Consider the following 21219-nt stretch of genomic DNA (forward strand, 5'->3'; position numbering starts at 1 on the left):
AAACAAGTCGTGAGAATGTAATCTGATCCGACAGGGGGCAGTAGCTAGTCTTTTTCTAGGTGTATCAACAGCTAAAGAAGAACTCCCCCAACGTCGTGTGATGACGTTTCACGAGTAACGTCAGAGGAAGTTATTCCAGTAAATTCGCGTTAACTAACACAAGTTCAAATCTTACAGGCTTTATCCGTCCGAGCCATAGAAACAAATATATTTATATCGAAGCCTTGACATTTTCCCACCAGCATGATGATGATGATGATGGACGAGGACCAGCCCAAGACATTGTAAGTGCTGTGATAGTTTAGTCGGCCGTTTAACGAAACGAAACGAAACTCGTGTTTAAACACGTTTACCGGAGCGGCGCTATGATCTAGTGCGCCACACTTAACATAATTAGATCGAGAATATGAGCCTGTTTATAATTCTTAGTGTGATTTCATATAAAATGTAAAAATGGCGTCCATGCTTTCAGTCCCAATAGCCCAAGCCGGTTACACAAACACCAAACTGGGGCAGCGGAACCGAGCCCATTAGGGATGGCTCCGAACAATAGTTTGTTTTCCAATCTAACGTGAAATTTTGATTTATTGAGTTAAACCCACACGAATGATCTGTTCGTATTCGTAGTAGCGTTTACTGCAGCGCCAATAGGCAAGCCATTTCCGTTTGTAGCTTTGGGTTGCTGTAGCTCGGTGAGCTAATGATTAAAAGGAACATTTAAACGTTGCTATATCCTCCACGGGATCCTTATCAGTATTTCCCCTGTTGTAAGAGGTTGACTCAGAAAGACTTTGTGTTTGCAGTGAGTGGTTATGCTCGTAGATGAGCTTTAGGATCGCGTTAGCTGCTGGCTACCGTGCGCTGAAAACGTGGCAGAAATGAATTCCGCGGAACCCGCTGCTGGCGTGAAAGATGGAGAAAAACGCAACGCACTATGACTGGGTTTCAGCTTCCTGTTCTTTTCTGTGATTTTTAGGTATGTCGGGAACCTCTCCAGAGACGTTACGGAGGCCCTCATCCTGCAAGTGTTCTCCCAGATCGGTCCCTGCAAAAGCTGTAAAATGATAATTGATGTGAGTTTTAAAGCTCATGGACTTAACATTTTTCTGCGTACAGTTAAGGGGATCAGAGTTTAATCCACATTATCTTGTGTTTTTCAGACGGCTGGAAACGACCCGTACTGCTTTGTGGAGTTCTATGAGAACAGACACGCTGCTGCAGCACTGGCTGCCATGAATGGCAGGAAGATCTTAGGAAAGGTAAGATGTATACCCGCACATTGAAGTACACCTACAAGAGTTGAATGGATATGGGATGAAATGAAGCTATAGGTCCTAAACATGAGAAACATGGATATAGTAGTTACTGTGTGTTTACAGGTAAGTTGTTCTTGTACATTATTTTTAAACCATTCTTATCAACCATTTGATACATGCAAATCTTTATTTATTCCAAAGATTTTTGCATCTAGGAGTAGCCGTAAAGCTAAACCCTGCTGCTGGAGGTCTACCTGCCCTCCAGAGTTTAGTTTTAACCCTGCTCCAACACACCTGCGTTATGTAATCCTACACAGCTGGATTAGCTGGTATGGGTGTGTTTGACGGGAGATCTAACTAATGTTAGATGTTGTGTCCCAATTCGCCTTCAAGCGCATCTAAAATCAGATTCGAGCTTGTAGTAGTGCACATGGGAAAATAACTCGGAAGTAGCGTAAAACAAAACAATGGAAAATGTAACCTCCAGTTTTTCTGTGGGCTTTATTTTTATCTTATTCATCTATACAACAAATGCGGCCTATAAAGAATTTAAAAAAGTTTTCATAAGTTCCATAGTCTTTAAAATGATTGAAATGTATAATGTAAAACTGAAATACCATTGCAAATTCATTCATTACCAATAGATTTACCATGTTGGTTAATCTATATGCTTTGTATGACATTACCACTTGTGTATCATAGTTTCCTACTCGTAAATACCCACTGAACTCACAATATTTCATACTCCAACAGTAAGTACTGTTTTCGTTCAAATGGAAGCATATATATTTCATTCTATACGTATTTCTTATGTAATGTTTACGACGTGGTACATTTTTAAAAATTTTTGAGTTGTGTATCAGCACTTTGTAATTTAACCAGAAATAGGGATAGGGATAAGGATACTTATTTCTACATACTATGACATACTACTAATATAAATTCTGTTAAGGATGGGTGGTAAAATTGGGATGCAGGGTGATCCTGTGTTTGAATTAGCACCCTACAGCTTAATATAGTGCACTATTGGAGGGGATAGTCATTTTTAGCACGATCCGAAACCAAAATTGGCATTATCAAGTGCACTCATTTAATCCCATGATGCACAATCGTTGACGTACAATCGATGTACACTCAACAGCTTGCCACTACATTCCTTCCATTATTCTGAATGAAGTCCTCTGTCTTGCCCGCTGTGCACTTCCAGCATAAGGAATAGTGAATGAGGGTATGGGGGTGATTTCAGACACAGCCTGGGCTGAGGAAGGTAGCTGAGCAGGAGCAGGATTGCCTACCCTGGATGTAACGGTCTCAAAGGTGTTTTTCTTTGTATAATAATAGGGGCTGTGGAAGGAATTTAAACTGTAGGACTAAGCAAAACATATTGAACAATGAATGTGCATATGTACTAGTACACAGATTATGGCATATATTATTTCTGTAATCTCTTAAGGGAATCTACCTTTGAGCATGTCTCAAGCTTTTATATGTCCATTGGAATGCCACATGATTCCACCATGTCACAAAAACGTGCGGTCATCCATCGCTTGGGTTCAAGTTGAACATTCTTATTTTCAGTCCCTTGTCACGTCCTCCACTTAACATATAGCCTTGCTTTATCATCGTTTGCACCTATACCAGGCCTTCAGCTTTAGAAAAGCCTTGGAGAAAATATATTCAGTGCAAATATTTTATCCTCAACAGGTAATGAAGGACCATTTGAGGAGTAATACAAGTTGATAATGTCACTCTGTTGTAAGTCTCTTGCTATTTAGACTTTTTTTACTATGTAGAAAATAATTTCAGAATCTGGTTTGTTTTAATAGTCCCCATTCTTTTTTGAATTAGAATTTGAGTGATCGCCATTTTATTGTTTTGTGAGATTATTGCTTCTGCGTTTGGAGACACGTCATAAAATGCAGGCGACGTTTTTTTTGTGTTTTTCTCACTCTTCCATGTTTCTGCTCTGCTGTTTCTCACAGGATATGAAAGTTAACTGGGCCTCGACGCCAAGCAGTCAGAAGAAAGACACAAGCAGTAAGTGTCCTGTTAAAAAAGATTTTAGTTTGATTTATGCATGGATTTTATTAATGAATGGGTGTGCTTGCCTCTCCGTGTATAATGTGGATTATTTCTCTCATGCTGTGTGGTTTGAGATTCCCTTAATTCCCTTTCCCTTCAAATTACTATTGTAGATCATTTCCATGTGTTTGTTGGTGACCTGAGTCCAGAAATCTCGACAGATGATGTCAGAGCAGCCTTTGCTCCATTTGGAAAGATATCGTAAGTGGCACAATTTGATCAAGTATTTCAAAAACAGCTGTATTTTAATGTAACATTTGTTTTTGGTACATTCAGTGATGCTCGTGTGGTGAAGGATCTGGCTACAGGAAAATCTAAAGGATATGGTTTTATCTCCTTCATTAATAAATGGGTGAGCGTTTGCATATGGCCATAGTGACAGTTATACTTGTGACATTATTGAATGTGCTTCTATTTTTTTTATTGTTCACTTTGTATGTTCTTGTCTCACATAGGACGCAGAGAGTGCCATTCAGCAAATGAACGGCCAATGGCTGGGTGGAAGACAGATCAGAACAAACTGGGCCACAAGGAAGCCATCCGCTCCCAAACCAAATAATGAAAGTAAGTCGGTTTAACTGGAATTGATTAGTTTAATGTCATTATCGTTTCTGCTATTTCCTACCTACTAAATGAAACATGATTTAGTCACAAAATGTCTAGTGATCAGTTCTTTAAGAAACACGTTGAGAATTTTTGATCAAATATAAATGTTGTCTGTCCTTTTGCTCTCGTGCAGCCAGCAGCAAACACTTGTCCTATGAGGAGGTTCTGAACCAGTCAAGTCCAAGTAACTGCACTGTGTATTGTGGTGGAATTGCTTCTGGCCTTTCAGGTTTGTATAAACGTTTCCGTTTATCCAAAGGAACCACATATGCAATCTGAAAGATCTAAGTGTTTTTCTCCTCTGCTGTAGATCAGCTGATGAGACAGACTTTCTCCCCATTCGGGCAGATAATGGAGATCAGGGTCTTCCCAGAAAAAGGCTACTCATTTGTGAGGTATGAAATACTAGTTGTCTGACTCAAAACTATTCTTGTGCCCTTTATCGTGTGGAAAAATGCATGTTGCTTCCTCTTTGCCAGGTTTGACTCTCACGAGGGTGCCGCCCATGCCATAGTGTCCGTAAATGGGACCTGCATTGAGGGCCACACTGTGAAATGCTACTGGGGCAAAGAAACCGCTGATATGAGATCCATGCAACAGATGCAGATGCCCCAGGTACCACTTTACCTTGATTGGCACCTCTCATGTGTTTACTGTGTCCTCTTGCATGTGACGGGAACCTCCTAACTGTCTCTTTTTCCATGCCACAGCAGAATAAACCGACCTATGCGGCCCAGCCTTACGGACAATGGGGCCAGTCATACGGCAACGGTCAGCAGATGGGTCAGTACATGCCCAACGGTTGGCAGGTGCCCACTTACGGCGTCTACGGCCAGGCCTGGAATCAACAGGGATATAAATAAGTACAAACGTGGCTGTTATGTGCCCTCAGTCCAATCATTAAACCCCGCTTCAGTGTGGCATCTGCCCAATGGGACTCACCATTTCAGAGGTTGTTGAAAGGGCTGCATTCAGCCCACTGTACATTATACTCAGACCATTAATCTGAAAGGAATCCTGTCTTGTCATTTTTTTGCCCCAGGACTATTTTGGTCATTTTCTTTTTTAAGTACCGCATTTCGGGGGCTTTAATTGTCTAGTTTTGAAATGGATTAAATGTGTTTTGCAGGCTCAGTTTAGCTCACACCTTTAAGTGTTTAGGATGTTTGAGGTCTAACATACTGCACTCTTTGTATGCTGTTTTTTTTCCCAAGAACTTTTATTTTTGTTGTCATCATGGCTATGCTTTATTTTTACAAGAAAGGTTTCAAGAATTGAGACGTCGGATCATGTTAATTGAATATGGAAAGTATTTTATCTCGTAACACCTATTGATAAAAGGTATTCTGCATGCAGACAAGATTCTCCTGTGGCCTTGAGCTAAACCTGTGGTTTCAGGAACGTCTTTGTTCTGAAGTTCTGGACACAATTACTAAAGCTTTTAGCAAATTGTATTAACACAGATGTGCAGGAGACTCATGTTTTTTCCCTTCATCTAAATGTTTTGTAACACAGAATACTTAATTGTTTAGCTCAGTTTTTAAGACTTAATTTCCTGTTTTTACAAAATCATGTTTGCGTGGATCCTTTGAGGGTGTGACAGCACACAGGTTAATCGGAGGTCATGGGAGTGCTGTAGCATCTATGTAAAGATTTTTGTAATTCTGTGTAAAATGAGGTTGTGAATTATTTCTTGAAATCTTGTAAATTCAGGGTTTGTTGAACATCTGTAATGTTGCATGGACATTCTGAGCTCTGTTCTTGTTACAATCTCTTGTAAACATAAAATCTAAGATTGTCATTAGTTACCGAGATGTTATTTCAATACCCCCATACTGTATTCTCTCAAGAATCGATGTTGATTTGACAAGCCAAAGACAACAAAAATGAACTGAGAACTTGCATGCTTCCACCTTTCTGTACTGAGATGGTGATTAAGTCTGTGTATGCGTTGTTATTAGAAGTAATATGAAAAGGTGCAGTAATGTGAGATAATCCTGGATTTCAGCCACATGCTCTCAATTTGCTTGCATACCCAAATTTTCTCTTTTTCTCTACTTTTACAAAAGTCACAAGCATTGTTTTTCATGTCATGTAAAATTATCAGAATAATTATTTAATGTCACTGCTTATGTTCTTCAACTGAGTTTTTTTTTATTTGTAAGAAGTTGGAGAGGTATGTTATTTTGACACCCTGATTATATGCTTCCAACTAATGTTGTTCCACTTACTCTATTCCATATGTAAAAACTTAACCTTTCAAAACTGATTTGTTGTCTTGAGTGTTCAATTATTTTTCTTACCGTGATGTGTCTTTAAATGTTTTTTAGATAAAGAGGCAACAGTTCACCCAATGATACATACTGCTTTGTCCATACAGCAGGAAAAGGGGTTTCTGGGTACACGTGTGCTGTCTCACATTGCTTTGTTAATGTGTGTAGCTATCAGGCAGCAATAGGTCTCTATTCTCCTTTAAAAGTAAAACTATTCATACTCATAAATGATGATGTCCTGCAGAATTTCACAGTCTGTAATGAGGTCTTTAGTGAGAAGTCATGTTTAACACATTTATACAAGGCTTACCAAAACATCAAGACTGGAGCATTTATTTGGTTATCGGTGCTTTGGATTAATACTAAACTGTACTAATTACTATTGAATAAATGTCACATAACATTGTAGGGTTGTGCTTTCACATTAGGGTAATTTTAGGTGTAGGCTATATCAAGTGACAGGACCGTGTTTTTCTAAAGGTATTAAGCAACCGTGTCCATCTCATGGTCTGCAGCAGTCTGACTTCAGATCTCTTTGATGATTTAAGATCTTAACTTTTAGATGACGATCTAAAAGGGTGACGCTAGCAACGCCAAGGTTGTGGGTTCGATCCAAGGATTGCACATGCTCAGAAACAAAAAAGATGCTATAATAGTATAATGCTATGTAAGTTGGTTTGGATAAAAGCATCTGCCAAATGCATAAATGTAAATGCTAATAACATGAAGACATTGAGAAAAAAATTATGATTTGCCTATTTTTTTTAAATAAACAAATAACTTCAAAGAAATAATTTAGGTAACAGGACTGTATGTTCAGATGGACCCTCTCCATTCATAGGTAAAATATCATAAAACACACAAAAAAGAAACTGAGAAAATTTACTTTTGTTATTCACATGGCCTTCAAAAGAACAAGATGATGAAACAGAACGCAGCAGCACACCTCGTCTTCCAAAAGGGCTCATGTGACACCCCTTTTCATCTCTCTCCACTGGCTACCGGTTGAAGCCCGTATCAGATTCAAGTCACTAATGCTTGCCTACGGGACAATCACTGGATCTGCACCGGCATACTTTCACACCCTCCTACACCCCATCAAGAACCCTGTGTTCAGCAAACGAGCGCCGTCTTGTTTGCCTTCTCATAAGGGCAGTAAATCACTTTCCCGCTCATTCTCCTTCACAACTCCTTCCAGGTGGAACATTCTTCCTAACTCGGTCCGGTCAACCACATCTCTCACAACATTAAAAAAACTACTTAAAACCCCTCTCTTCTGTGAATACTTGACAAATGAAGAAAGAAAAAAACAAACCCTCTCTCTTTCTCTCAACAGGTAGTGGTCTAGCTTTTGTTGAAACTAGTAACTTTGTATTAGTACCTATTGTATTATTGCTATTGCTCCCTGAACTCTTTGTAAGTCACTTTGGATAAAAGCATCTGCTAAATGTAAATGTAAACTTTCTGCTCTTAACATGTCTTGTGGAACATTAGAAGGTTTTCAGAGGTGATGACGTGTTAGGGTAACAGGGCTGAGTAAAAACCTGGGGACACAACTACAAATGTAATATAGGTATCTAAAATAGTATATATTTTTCTATGAAAAAGCATAGATTGAATATGGAATTACACAACAATGCAAAAACAAGTAAGATTTAACCTTTATATTTCATGGTTATAATAATAGATATTGGGGACACATAACAAATGATATTTTCAGTGTTCTAGGTAGTTTTATTCATTTTTTTTTTTTTAAACTTGCAGTAAGCTTAATGTGCTGGGCACTTTGCTTAATAATAAAATGTATTTTAAATTTAATATCTATGCATTTTTATGTCCGAAATCGCCCACTATATCCTCATTCACTATTCCCTACATTAGTTCACTAATATAGTCCACTTTAAGGAGCGGGTGAAAACGAGCGAGTAACACTCGGTGCACTGACTGGAAACGCTGCGGGCGCCATCTTCTGCCGAGACGCGGGAATTCATTCAGCGCGAGCATCACGATAGATGGGGTCTCTGCAGGTCGGAGAAAGGTTTCTCGTTGGTCAAAGGTGCTCTTCCTTGGCAACTGAGTTGACCAATCAGCGTCAACCACACACATACGTCATTTCTTTTCAACAGGAAGGCGATCGCGGTAAGTGTAATGGAAGTTTTAATTTTAAAACTAAAAGACTATGTTTAACTAATAAATACATACAGCATGGCTGATCTGACGGTTTCTGAGCGCATCTCGGCATGCCTGAATAACATCTCACTCTGGATGAAGGACCATCACCTGCAGCTGAACCTTGCAAAAACTTCACTGCTTGTGATCCCGGTCGACCCGAAGACTCAGCACGACCTTTCCATCCAACTAGGTTCATCAACCATTACTCCTCCTAGAAATGGCCAGAAACCTGGGAGTGGTAATTGATGATCAGCTGAACTTCGCTGATCATGTTGCCAGCACCACCCGGCCCTGTAGATTCATCATCTACAATATTCGGAGAATTATTAGACCTTTCCTGTCTGAGCATGCCACGCAAGTTCTTGTCCAGGCTCTCGTCCTGTCCAGACTCGACTATTGCAATGCTCTCAGGGCTTAAAGTCTTCCGGCACCGTGCCAGATTGCGGCGTTTGACTGCGGAAATTAGATTTACTTTAAAAAAAGTAGCTTGATATCAGTTCGAGTTCATAAGTTCGCCTACCAATGGTATGAGAGGAACACAGCTATCACTCTCAACCAAACAGACATTACTATCCAATCAGAATTAAAATGGGGCGGGTCTTGGTTGCCGGAGTGTCACGTTCGAGAGTAGCAAAGCAAGCAAGCAGTCGGCCGGATGGAGAGTAGTGGTGGGCGATACTGCAAAATTTGGTATCGATCCGATACCAAGTAAATGCAGGGCCAGTATTGCCGATACCAATACTTTTGAAAAGCATTCACTTGAACTTACATTTACTTTCCTGTTGATGAAATGTCATGATTTATCAGATGAATGCATCATTAATATGCTAAATCTGAATACATTTTCATGACCACTAAAATAGTTTGTGTTTGTGCTCTTAATTTAGATGTGCAGCCATCCCTACCCAAAACTGCCCCGAGCAGGGTTCGAACTGATGATCAGTCTAACTTTGACACGAGAGTCTGACACATTAACAAGTGTCCTATACACCATGATGTCTCATACTCATCACTAGAGCACTGAAGGGGAGTGAGAACATGAGAATTTTTTAATTTTCCTGTTTTTTTCTTTTGTTTCATTCAGCATTTATTCCTTCATTTATTTATTAATTTGTTTGTTTATTGGTACATTTATCTTTTTATCAATTTAAACTTAAGTCATTTACACATTAGTAAATCCACTGTATGCAGAGCGGAAAGTGTTCCTCGCTCTCAAGCGCTTTCTGCCGCCATGTTGCTTTTTTTTGGTGCCGTTGCCATGGTGAATCGTAATATCGGAGCTCCATTGATCATGGCTTGTCGTAGTTGTGGTGAAAGCGCTTAACTCAAGGTAAGCCTACACAGAGTTGATAGAACTAACTCAAATCAGCTGTTCTGAAACCAAAAACACAAAGTTTCGCATCTCAGTGTTAAACAACTCAGAGTTCACATTTCTTTCATTGCTTCATGTGACTTGGTTGGATTCAGCATTTTGTATGTCTTGGCTGATATGCAGCTTTTAATTTCTCATAAAATGCATTTGCTGTTGCTGGTTAGCTGGTTGTCTTGGAAGCTAATATAAAATCTCTTTTGCTAATGTAGGCAAACTCTTCTGTTTGGGTATAATCAAAACACTGCTGTCTTTCTGTACAACCATGATTTGCCACTAGATGGAGAACTTGTCCAGTACATTAATAGGGTCTTAAAATATGAACGCTTTCAGAATAAAAACACATGGAAAAATTCATAACCATACTTCCTCAGTTATGTTGATAAGTCCAGAATATGTTGTATAGTAATAAAATCTTCACTAATTGTCTGTAGTAGAACTAATTCTGCTTTACAAGGTAGTTAGTGAGAAGTGTGTAGTAAATGAGTGACTGACGTTTGTGCGTTGGAGAGAGCGCGAGCGATCAAGGTGTCTTTGCTTTGAAACTTCATGTCAGTCTGTCAGAGTGATAGTGATGGTATAGTGTGTGCGTGTTACTAAGAACAAGGTGTCTTTAGTGCAAGCCATCATTAGTCAGTGTGTCAGAGCAGTGGTGTGGAATAGAGGGCTGGATTGACAGGCTGATAAATGAGGGCTGCCTATCTCTCAACAGCACTGCTAAAAACAGAGAGAGAATAGATGTAAGAGAGAAATGTCAGCAGATGAGTTACTGAGCAGATCAAAACTGACATAAATCAAATCTGTTCGTGACTTGCTCCATCTTCTCTCTCTCTCTCTCTCTCTCCAACAGCAGCTCTAATAACTCGTCTCAATACATCATATCAGACAACATTGAGAAAATTTGAAGATAGATCTTGACTAATGTCTTGTACTATCCAGGTAAATAATCTGTTTGTGTATAAAACGTTGTGTATATCTACGATTGCTTAATGCTCAGCTACAGTATGTGTGATGTGTCTTCATTGTTTGCTTGTATGTAGGGCTGTCACAGTTATTAAATAATCCTCTGATGGATTTTTGACCTATTGCGCACCTTTAGAAGACATAAGGGGGATCTGTACTACCTGCAACACCCCTACATCCAACATCCTTGCTCTGCACTTACTGCTGCATTGAAACATATCAACTTTGTGAATGAGCTTTAGTTTGGGTGCTTAGGACTTTTCTGTAATAGTTGTGTTTAATTTACAGAAATTTTGTAAATATTTTTTTCTTTGTTGAATAAATGAATATTTAAACGTGATGAGAGTGTTAATAGTATAGTCCACTTTGAAAGATGTAAACAGTGGTCCGGTTTCCTTTTTTTTATATCATCTCTAATTAAAGCTGCTGTGTGTAATTTTTGGAGGATCTATTGTCAGAAATGCAATATAAACTATGACTTCACAGGTGTATAAAGACCTTACATAATGAAGCGTTATGTTTTTATTACCTTAGAATGAGCTATTTTTATCTACATACACCACGGGTCCCCTTGCATGGAATTCACCATGTTGTTTCTACAGTATCCCTAAACAGACCAACTGCTCTACAGACCGCATTTTGTACACATAATGTCCTTCAGCAAAGAAGAGAAAACCTGACAACATCTTAGTTTTGTGTCAGCCACCTTAGTGCTTAGAAAGGGAGGGGTGGAGTGAGCCGTTGGTTGCAATTCGCAAACTCACCACTAGGTGCCGCAAAGTTTCAACACTGGACCTTTTAATCTTTAAAAAAAATTTAACATTTTGATTTGGTTATAAATGTTCTGTTGGTTGATCAATGTTAAAAACTGAAACAAGAAGTTCTTATGGACCAGCATAGTTTACGTAGGGCTGGACGATTATGAAAAAAATCATAATTATTAAAGATTATTCACCGCAATATTGTAATCGCGATTATTATTGTCGCTTAATAGATTTTACTTTGAAGCTTTGTAATGTTTTATAACTTTCTGTAAAACTTTCTATAAACATCCAAAACTAAATAATATAATGTAAATAACATAATTATGGGAGTTATGTTCTTAGTAAAAAATCCAAAACGAATGGCTAAAGGACACATTAACATATTAATTATCTGCTTCGCCACTGTATTCTGTGCACAAACACACTGCCGAAACGCACAGAAATGAGCGCAAATGGACAGCTATAATTGATTTAGCTTTCGGCGATTATGTAATTGTTTCACCTGTAATGGGGTCTATGCATTTGTGACTTCCGCGTTTCACGGTCAGAACCCTCGGCAGTTTCCAGTTGAGGAGACTTAAAGCAGAGAGAAATGGAAAGATTAGAAAATAGTTAAATTTAGCAGATGCTGTACATTGCGACACACAGCAGTGCTATATAGAAGTGCTGTTCTACCGTATTTGAATGTTATAACGAAATGTTAACTTATGAAATTATCATTTAAAATATGGTAGACCAGCACTTCTATATACCATTGCTGTGTGTCGCAATGTACAGCATCTGCTAAATTTAACTATTCATCACATTTTTCCATTTCTCTCTGCTTTAAGTCTCCCAAACCGGTAACTGCCAAGGGTTCTGACCGCGAAACGTGGAAAACATGCATGCATATAGCCCATTGTAATCCCGATTAGTTTTTCGATGAATTGTGCAGCCCTAAGTTTACGTCTTCCGAAGCAGTCTATACTGCAATTTACAATTAAAAAATGATTAAATAAAAAATCACAATAATTTGGGCAATCATTTTGTTGTGTGATTTATTCCTAAATTAATAACCATAGTCTGCAACAAATTTTTTACACGATTAATCGTCAGCCAGATCGAGGCAGCCCTACTTGTATGTATCAAAACGAATATCAAAACGAAATGCATACGCCTATAGATGTCCTGTGGTCCTTGAGTCCTGTTGTAATTTTATATTACACTTTTGTATTTTCTTGAGCGTTGCACGTTCAGAACACTGCCTTTCAAACATACACTATAAAACAACAGTACTAGAATGAGTAAGAAAATAGATTAAAGAAAGAGGGAGATGAAGAGGCTGCTCTGTCCATGTCCATGTGGTTCCTCTCCATGTAGCGGTGAGTTTGAGGACTGTATCTGCACATGTGTGACAGCTCACAGCAGAGGCTGACACAAAATAAACACGTTACAGTAATTAACCTTGACAGGCTCAATGCGGCCGCCAGCAGCAACTTACTCCTAATGATACAATTAATTTATAATTAAGGCACACTGTCTAACCAGAGAGAGAGAGAGAGTGCGCTCTTTTACTTGTGTATATAGCCTGTTTATTCCATACTGCAACATTTACACAGTTTTTTAGATTGACTTTATTATTAACAGGTGTGACTCACATTGCTCTGTACATAGAACAGCAGACAGACAAATAATGTCTATAAATGAACATGTAACCAATTCTCTATTCTGTAATATCTGTCAACCATGGCGACCCAAGCGCTTGAGTTTTACAATATAGCAACCAAACTGTGTAACAGTTGTAGTCAAAACTTTGACGTGTTGAACTGTCGCTGCTGTTAGTTTTACTAAACCCATCCTTGTTCACAGTACATAAAGAATGCAAGTAACTGAATTAACTTAAATTAACTATGTTATGTATACTAAAAATTTTGATCTGTCAGCTTTACTCAACAAGTGTTTGACTGGTCAACTTAACATTGTGGAGTAGAATGCAAAATTGTTGAGTTTACTTAATATAAACAAGTTAATTCAACATGACTGGTTGAGGGGGATTTCAGTTACACGCATGCTTTGCGTAGGTTCGTAAATTTCGAAATTTTGTGTTATTTTAAGTTTTTTTCAGTAAAGAAAAAATACTTGTTTGTGCTTAATGTTAATTTATCTTCGAGGTTTAAAAGAGTTTGTTGTATTTTTTAGTTTTAGGGTTACCATTATTTAGAAGAGTGGTACATGTGCTTAGGCTGTGAGAGGTTAAAGCGCTCCCATGATGTCTATTGCATCATTCAATGAGCTTTAACTGTGCTAATGCCAGTACTGAGATGCCTCTCATCTGATTTGCTCATTGTTTTGACATACATGCAGTAAGTCTGTGTATAATCTATGTATGACAACAAAAAGTACCATTGAGAAGGAAAAATATTGAGGTCAATTAACTTAAAATTACTGGTACAATCTGAATGGTTTGGATTTACTCAAAAAAGTTTAGTCAACATTACTTAAATGTTTTTTGTTCATACAACTTAAGTGTTATTTGTTCAAATGATCTAATATTGTTGTGTGGAACCACTTGACGCAGCTTTTTTAAGTAAATTCAACGAATCAATTTTTTGAGTGTACGTGATTATGATCTATGATTGATATGGCACCTGAATATGATACGATGACTATTTGTTACTATAAAAGCTTCATCCATGGATTTTACCTCAGGATCAAAACTATTACAAAAAAGAGACAGTGCTTCTCTTTTTTTAAATGTATATAATGTTTTTAAACTTTTCAATAGAAAAATAATAGTGCTTACCAGCTCAAACTTACCAGCCCTCTGCTGGTCAAATATAGCATTACACTGTCATGGAGAGGGTGTTTGTGGGATGTGGTGTGTTTTCTTCTCTGATCTTTTCCTCCGTACCAGCTGTTTTCTAGCTATGATTCTCTACACACAGACATGAACACAATTATTATTGTCACAGAATAAAGTCCAGCAAATAATTCTATTCCAATTCTATGTCCAGACTACATGGATAAGTTTGTGAGTATGTTGAGGCCAAGCATACTGATAATCTTATTTTTTTTAAACATCATTTTTATTGTGCAGCACAAAGATTCATTAGTAGTCTTTAGAGAAGACAGTTGTTTTATCAGACCATATGGCCCTGTCTGTCTGTATAACACACACATTCCATCTGTATCCTGTAAAGCGCGCACACACAGACGCATTCTGTCTGACAGACACACGGTCAGCGTCAGGTTAACACAAGGCTTCATTATCAGAGCACATGTGTTGTTTGTACAGCACTGGGTTGTCTTGATGTTAATGAAAATGGAATATACGACGTGTCATGTGCTTGCATTCAAATTAGTGTAGTAACATCTATAAAGACAAATACAAAAGTCTCCAAGAACACAAAAGGGCCTATTAGCACCAATCATGAACATTAAGCACAAATATCACAGCTAGTAAACATTAATTTGAATGATCATAATGCATTTGTATGTGTAATTGCCATTGTCAAATGACAATGTTTTGTTCAGGTCTGTCAGTGAAGTGGCATTGTTCCAGGTTTACCCTGAATGCCCTTGAAGCGTATAGACTGATGTGTTATAGAAACTAGAAAAAATTCAAGGACGGCTAAAAAAAACTTCTCAGTTTCATTTACATTCGCCTCCCTTAAAATTTTTCAACAAGACAGTCATGGGCTAGAGTTTCGTTTTAAGTACCGCAGAGACAGATCTGGTCTAGCTTCTGGTTTTCTTTACCTTTTAAAACATGGACGTTCACTTAGTCCCAATGCTCAAGAGCAGGAGACAACAGGGATCATGAAGGGAAGACAGCAGGAAAGCGAGGGAGAGAGATATGTCTGTATCTGTCAGCACGAGGGAAGCTAAGCTCCGACAGGTGTGTCAAGCAGTCAGTCACCTGTCATCACTACAGAGGAATGAAAGCGAGAAAGAGGACAGAGCCTGTCTGCCTTTGAGCCTGACCCATTTACCCCTCTCTCTCTCTTTCACACACACACCTGTCTGCATACACCACCAAAGACACGCACTCTCAGTCAGAGTCCACCTATATAGGTCAAGGGCTGCCCGGGGCTATCCCAGAATTCCCACAGATGAGGATCTCACGCTGAATAATGTGTCATGCTAAATCTTCTTCCCCCTGTTCTATCTCTTTTTCAACACACTGATCAAAACTTGCGTCCTGTCATCTTCACCTTGTCAAATAAAGCAAAATGAAATTAGAGGCTCTGGGTCTCTTGTCAGACCAGCTCAGCTCTGTGAAGCATGTGTTTATGTACTTTCTTGCTGTGGAAAATGAGATCTGCAAATGGACCCACATAAAATCATCTTCTTTACATTTACATTTAGTCATTTAGCAGATGCTTTTATCCAAAGCGACTTACAAAGAGTTCAGGGAGCAATAAGCGATATGTCATACCGGTAGGGCTGCTCGATTATGACAAAAATCATGATCACGATTATGTTGGCCAATATTGAGATCCCGATTATTTAACACGATTACTCATTAACTTTTAAAACAACATAGAAAAATGAAAACTTGGCTTTTAAACTGTGAATTCAACTGCAAAATAAATGTAAAGAAATAGCACAGCTGAAACACTGTAAAGGAAAAGGGTGCACTGTGGATTTATACCACAAGAAAAGAGAGGATCCTTGCAAAATGGAATGCAGCACAATAATCGTTTTGCCTCGATTATTTTGTTTTTGTAATTGTTGAAGGCCAAAATTGGCGATTACGATTAATTTTTGATTAATTGCACAGCCCTACATACCGGAGCAATAATACAATAGGTGCTAATACAAAATTACTAGTTTCAACAAAAGCTAGACCACTGCCTGTTGAGAGAAAGAGAGAGAGTTAGTTTTTTTTTAATACTTTTCAAGTATTCACAGAAGAGAGGGGTTTTAAGTAGTTTTTTGAATGTTGTGAGAGATGTGGTTGACCGGACCGAGTTAGGAAGAATGTTCCACCAGGAAGGAGTTGTGAAGGAGAATGAGCGGGAAAGTGATTTACTGCAGTTATAAGAAGGCAATACAAGACAGCGCTCGTTTGCTGAACGCAGGGTTCTTGATGGGGTGTAGGAGTGTAGGAGGGTGTGAAAGTATGCTGGTGCAGATCGAGTGATTGTCCCGTAGGCAAGCATTAGTGACTTGAATCTGATACGGGCTTCAACCGGTAGCCAGTGGAGAGAGATGAAAAGGGGAGTCACATGAGCCCTTTTGGGCTGTTGGAAGACGAAGTGTGCTGCTGCGTTGTGAACTAGCTGGAGTGGTTTGATAGCCTTTGCAGGAAGACCAGCAAGGAGAGCATTGCAGTAGTCCAACCTTGAGATTACCAGGGCCTGGACAAGGAGTTGTGCCGCATGCTCAGTGAGATAGGGTCTAACCTTTCTAATGTTGAATAAGGCATATCGGCATGACTGCGTTGTCTTTGCAATGTGATCATTGAAGGACAGCTGTTCATCAAATATGACTCTGAGGTTCCTGGCTGTTTTGGAAGGAGTGATTGTGGTATTGCGAAGTTGGATGGTGAGATCGTGTTGCACCGTGGGTGTGCCGGAAACACGAATAGTTCTGTCTTGGCAGGGTTTAGCTGGAGGTGATGCTCTTTCATCCAAGATGAGATGTCTTCTAGGCAGGCTGTAATGCGAGCTGCTACAGTGGTATCGTCTGGGTGAAACGAGATGTAGATCTGGGTGTCGTCAGCATAACAGTGATACAAGAAGCCGTGTGCCCATTTGATGGGTCCCAAGGATGTCGTGTAGATGGAAAAAAGCAGCGGTCCAAGCACCGATCCCTGAGGGACCCCAGTAATCATGTGGTGAGCAGTGGACAGCGAGCCCCTCTATGACACCCTGAAGGATCTGCCGGAGAGGTAGGATTTGAACCAGCAGAGAGGAGAGCCTGAGATTCCAAGAGATGACAGGGTTGCTAGCAGTATCTGGTGATTGACAGTGTCAAACTCTGCAGATAGGTCAAGCAGAATCAGGACTGAGGATTTAGATTCCGCCTTGGCTAGCCGCAGTGCTTCTGTGACCGATAGCAGTGCAGTCACAGTGGAGTGGTTTGTTTTGAAGCCAGACTGCTTGTCATCCAGTAGTTTGTTCTGGGATAGGTAGGAAGACCTGTTTGAAAACTGCCCTTTCAAGTGTTTTTGCAATAAATTGGAGGAGAGAGACAGGTAACTGTCGGTAGTAGAGGGGTCCAATGTGGGTTTCTTAAGTAGGGGCGTGACCTGGGCCAGTTTGAATGTGGATGTTAAAGTGCCGGTGAGCAGGGAGGTGTTGATGATGTGCATGAGTGCAGGTGTGAGTGTGCTGGATATGGCCTGAAAGAGATGGGAGGGGATTGGGTCAAGGGGACAGGTGGTGGGGTGGCTGGAGAGAAGTCTGGTGACTTCAGTGTCAGTCAGTGGGGCGAAAGAGCAGAGTTCAATGTTTGAAGTGAGGGTAGTGTGTATCGAGGTCTAAGGTAGGGCTGCAGCTATCGATTCTTTTCCTAATCGAGTATTCTACTGATTTTTCCATCGATTAATCGGGTATTCGGATAATAAGTACTTTTTCTTTATTAAAAAGCAATACTAAATATACAAGAGAAAATAAGACAGGTCTCTTAAAATGAGTAAAACAACTAATTTGTTTCCTTTTAAAACAATTAAAGTTTTTATTGCTGAAATTGCATACATTAATATCTGTGAAAACTAAACCCATTTAGTACATTCCATTGCCATATTAAATTCAAAATGCAATATAATACAAATAAGAAACATGAATAAAAATAGAAAGAATAATTTCAAAGGTAAACAACTAACTTCAGCTTATGCATGATGCATTTAGTTTATATAAATTAGTTGTAGTTTCTTTTTTTTACTATTAAATAGTAATATATAGCCTATGACTTTTATTTTGGCAGGTTGTCGGAAGACTCTTATTTTTTAGTATGTCTGTTTCTTCACTCAAACAATAACATGTTCGTGAAATAAACTCTCAGAGCAACTCTGGAGGTTGCTCATTCAGCGCAGGCGCAGACAAATTTATGAGCATCACGCGTAGCACGTTAAACTGTGCAGTTCATTCACACAGAACAAACAGATGACGTGTAAATAACAGGATTCGGCATCCACAAGTCCGCATCTAGTTTGATGGACTCAATGCAGCCGGAAAACAAGTTTCACTCGCAAAATAGACTAACACTAAGTAAAACAGCAGTTCACCATTTCAATAAACTATCACTTATTTATCAGCATGAGAAATACGTGTGAGCGTGTGAACAGACTAAAATGCGTGTGACTCACGGTGAATGCGTGAGACTTGAGAGCCCTGTAACATGAACAGAGTTTAGCGGGCTGTGCGTTAGTAATAATGGTCCATGGGGAAACGCAGTGCTCCATGTGTACTGTAGTTAAATGGATTAAACAAAGCTTTGAGGCAACAAAATTTGCCTCAATGATTTTTTGCATTTGAATTACTCGAGTTACTCGAGGAATCGTTTCAGCCCTAGTCTGAGGTGGTGAGAATTGTTTGCTGATGGATGGTGACATGGATCTTTGACATGCCTTTGTGGCTGAGCTCTCCCCTTCAACACCACAAGAGAGGGGTTGCTGACAGTTTTATAGCCGTATATAATGAGAGAGAGAGAGAGAGAGAGAGAGAGAGAGAGGGGGGATGACAGAATGAGTAGAAATTGTTGCCAAAATGGATAAAGACAAACTGGAGTAAGCTTATTTCTGTGTTTAAAACCAAAGAAAGCAGCCTTGCTGTCTTGCTGCCTAAAGAGTCAATGACTTAACAGGTAGTGGTTTTGTATGAAGGTTAGAACTTCATACAACTTCATGGGGCAGTCGTGGCCTAATAGTTAGAGAGTCAGACTCGTGACCAGAAGGTTGCCGATTCGATTCTCAGGGCAGGTGGGTAACGACTGAGGTGCCCTTAAGCAAGGCATCTTACCCCCACTTTCTCCCCAGGCGCTGCAGTGATAGCTGCCCACTACTCCGGGTGTACGTGTGTTCACGACTTGCTGTGCGTGTGTTCACTACTCACTGGATGGGTTAAATGCAGAGGTCACATTTCGGGTATGGGTCACCATATCTGACAAATAGGTCACTTTCACTTCATTTAAAGGGCCGGTTCACCCAACAATAAAAATCCTGTCCTCATTCATGTCACTTGAAATCTATATACGACTCGTTGTTCTGTGAAGATATTTTGAGAAAGTGTGGTTTTATGTTTATACAGTGGAAGTCAATGGGGGCAGTGTTGTTGGGTTACCAACATTCTTCAAAATTTCTTCTTTTGTGTTCCACAGAGGAAAGAAATTCCTACAGGTTTGGAATGTAACTGGTTATTTTTGGGTGAACTATCCGTTTAAAGTCACAATATGGAGTATTTGGACCGCTAGATGGTGCACTTTCGAAACAACAACAAAAGGCGAAGCTAATGACGTTATGTAGGAGAGTGGAATTATGGGACATGTCGTTTTCACCATCCAGAGGCGTATGGAGATCCCCCATCATATTCACGGATGAGGTAATGAATGAGACTGCCCTGAGACTGGCAAGAGCCGCCTCTAACTCATCTGTACTTATCCTACTGGTTCTGTCTGCTGCCTTTGACACTGTTAACCACCACATACTCCTGTCAACCCTCAAGGCTATGGGTGTCTCTGGAGTGGTGCTACAATGGTTCAGGTCTTACCTCACAGGTAGGACATTTAGAGTACCCTGGAGAGGAGAGGTCTCTGAGTCCCAACATCTCGACACAGGGGTGCCTCAGGGCTCAGTGCTTGGTCTGTTGCTATTTTCTGTATACATGACATCCCTAGGCTCTGTCATTCGGAAACATGGCTTTTCCTATCACTGCTATGCGGATGATACACAACTCCACCTGTCATTTCAACCTGACGATCCGACTGTTTCTGCACACATTTCAGCATGCCTAGCCGACATCTCGCTCTGGATGAAGGACCATCACCTGCAGCTGAACCTTGCTAAAACAGAACTGCTTGTAATCCCAGCCGACACAAAGAGTCATCACAACTTCTCCATTCAACTGGGCTCATCAACCATCACATCTTCCAGAACGGCAAGAAACCTGGGAGTGGTGATCGATGATCAGCTTAACGTCACTGATCATGTTGCCAGCACCACCCGGTCCTGTAGATTCATCCTCTACAATATCAGGAAAATTAGATCTTTCCTATCCCAGCATGCTACGCAAGTCCTAGTCCAGGTTGTTTTTCTGTCCAGACTGGACTACTGCAATGCGCTACTGACTGGACTTCCAACTTGCACAACCAAACCTCTACAAATGATCCAGAATGTGGCAGCAAGAGTGGTCTTCAATGAACCGAAGAGAGCGCACGTCACTCCTCTCTTCACTAAGTTACATTGGCTCCCTATAGTCGCCCGAATTAAATTCAAGACTCTGCTCCTGGCCTACAAGACCACCACTGATTTGGAACCCCCTTACCTTCACTCGCTAATGCAGACGTATATACCCACCAGATCCCTACGCTCTGCAAACAAACGACGTCTTGTGGTGCCATCCCAAAAAGGTAAAAGATCTCGCTCACGTACCTTCTCGGGATCGGTTCCACATTTATGGAATGATCTGCCCACTGCTACAAGATCAGCAGATTCTGTAGCCATTTTTAAAAACCGTCTGAAAACACATCTCTTCCGTCAACACCTGACTGATCAGCTCTGACTTCTATCTCTTTCCTACTCGTTCAAAAAA

At 39.9% G+C, this 21219-nt stretch overlaps 1 protein-coding gene across 1 annotated transcript; it reads left to right on the forward strand.

Annotated features, from left to right (window-relative positions):
- The first annotated feature begins 77 nt into the window (after nt 1-77).
- tia1l (cytotoxic granule-associated RNA binding protein 1, like) lies at nt 78-6213 on the forward strand. The gene is made up of 11 exons (XM_057322586.1): nt 78-284; nt 977-1073; nt 1161-1259; nt 3239-3293; nt 3452-3539; nt 3615-3690; nt 3794-3902; nt 4078-4173; nt 4255-4339; nt 4424-4559; nt 4655-6213. The coding sequence occupies exons 1-11, from the start codon at nt 244-246 to the stop codon at nt 4805-4807; spliced, it is 1035 nt and encodes a 344-aa protein (XP_057178569.1). The 5' UTR covers nt 78-243; the 3' UTR covers nt 4808-6213.
- Nucleotides 6214-21219: the final 15006 nt, after the last annotated feature.

This window comes from Triplophysa rosa, linkage group LG2, assembly GCF_024868665.1.
Source record: "Triplophysa rosa linkage group LG2, Trosa_1v2, whole genome shotgun sequence".
Taxonomy (NCBI): domain Eukaryota; kingdom Metazoa; phylum Chordata; class Actinopteri; order Cypriniformes; family Nemacheilidae; genus Triplophysa; species Triplophysa rosa.